General features: G+C 48.7%; 1 protein-coding gene across 1 annotated transcript in view; it reads right to left on the reverse strand.

Annotated features, from left to right (window-relative positions):
- nav3 (neuron navigator 3) overlaps window positions 1-873 on the reverse strand; it is a 103,403-nt gene that overhangs the window by 39,656 nt on the left and 62,874 nt on the right. Inside the window, exon 5 of the mRNA XM_017034053.2 lies at window positions 164-338. Within this exon, the coding sequence (XP_016889542.1) occupies window positions 164-338 (175 nt within the window). The remainder of the gene's footprint in view (window positions 1-163; window positions 339-873) is intronic.

An 873-nucleotide genomic window follows, 5' to 3' on the forward strand; every position in this document is an offset into this window, starting at 1 on the left:
GATACGTATCGTGACATGTATCGTCAGGTTCTTGCCGACGCCGACGCCTAAACGTCACGACTGTATGACCCGACGGTTCGACCCGACGGTTCGACCAGGAAGGTGAAAACACCAGAACCATTTCCATCAAACCAGTACTTTTTACAGATTCTCGGCCACGTACCTGGACTGCATGTCTTGCGTCTTGTGTCCAGCGGTGGGCGCTGTAGTGCTGCTGCTCTGCTGGCTGAGCTCCACCAGTGACTGGTAATACTGCTGCTGCTGCTGCTGCTGCTGCTTGTAGCGTGACAGGATGAAGAAGAGTCCCAGGATGCTCTTCAGGTTTCCATTTCTGATCTCTGGACAAAAATAGGACGTGGAAGTTTTACACAAACAACGCAGTACTCTCAGCAGTATTAGTACACGTTCACACCTGCTGGTACTAATGAGGCAGTACAGCTGAGAACCTTTAGTTCTCTGGACCTGACAGAACCGATCACACGTTCTCTCTGTCTGTTCCTGCCACAAATGAGGAACTGAAACTCAGGTGTTTTTGACGAGGAGTCAGTGATCAGCTGACCACCATGGACTGATGACATCACTGTTGACCTGATGACTGATGACCAGTAGAACATGACCCGTGTGGACCAGAACCAACCATTCACACCTGTGGTCATTGTGGTGTAAACAACGATGTGTTAGTGAAAATACTGGACCTCCTTCAAACCTGTGATTTTCTTGATGTAAGCCAGAAGCACTAACTATCCTTCCACCAGGTGGCGCCACCATCAAATCAAACTACTTCTATCAGGAGATCAGATTAGAGTAAGGAGTGGAAACGCTGAATAAGGAGTGAAAAGATTTAGAGTGACAGTGGGGGTTCCAGTCCACTGA

Source organism: Cynoglossus semilaevis, chromosome 8 (assembly GCF_000523025.1).
Source record: "Cynoglossus semilaevis isolate Cse_v1.0 chromosome 8, Cse_v1.0, whole genome shotgun sequence".
NCBI classification, from domain to species: Eukaryota; Metazoa; Chordata; class Actinopteri; order Pleuronectiformes; family Cynoglossidae; genus Cynoglossus; species Cynoglossus semilaevis.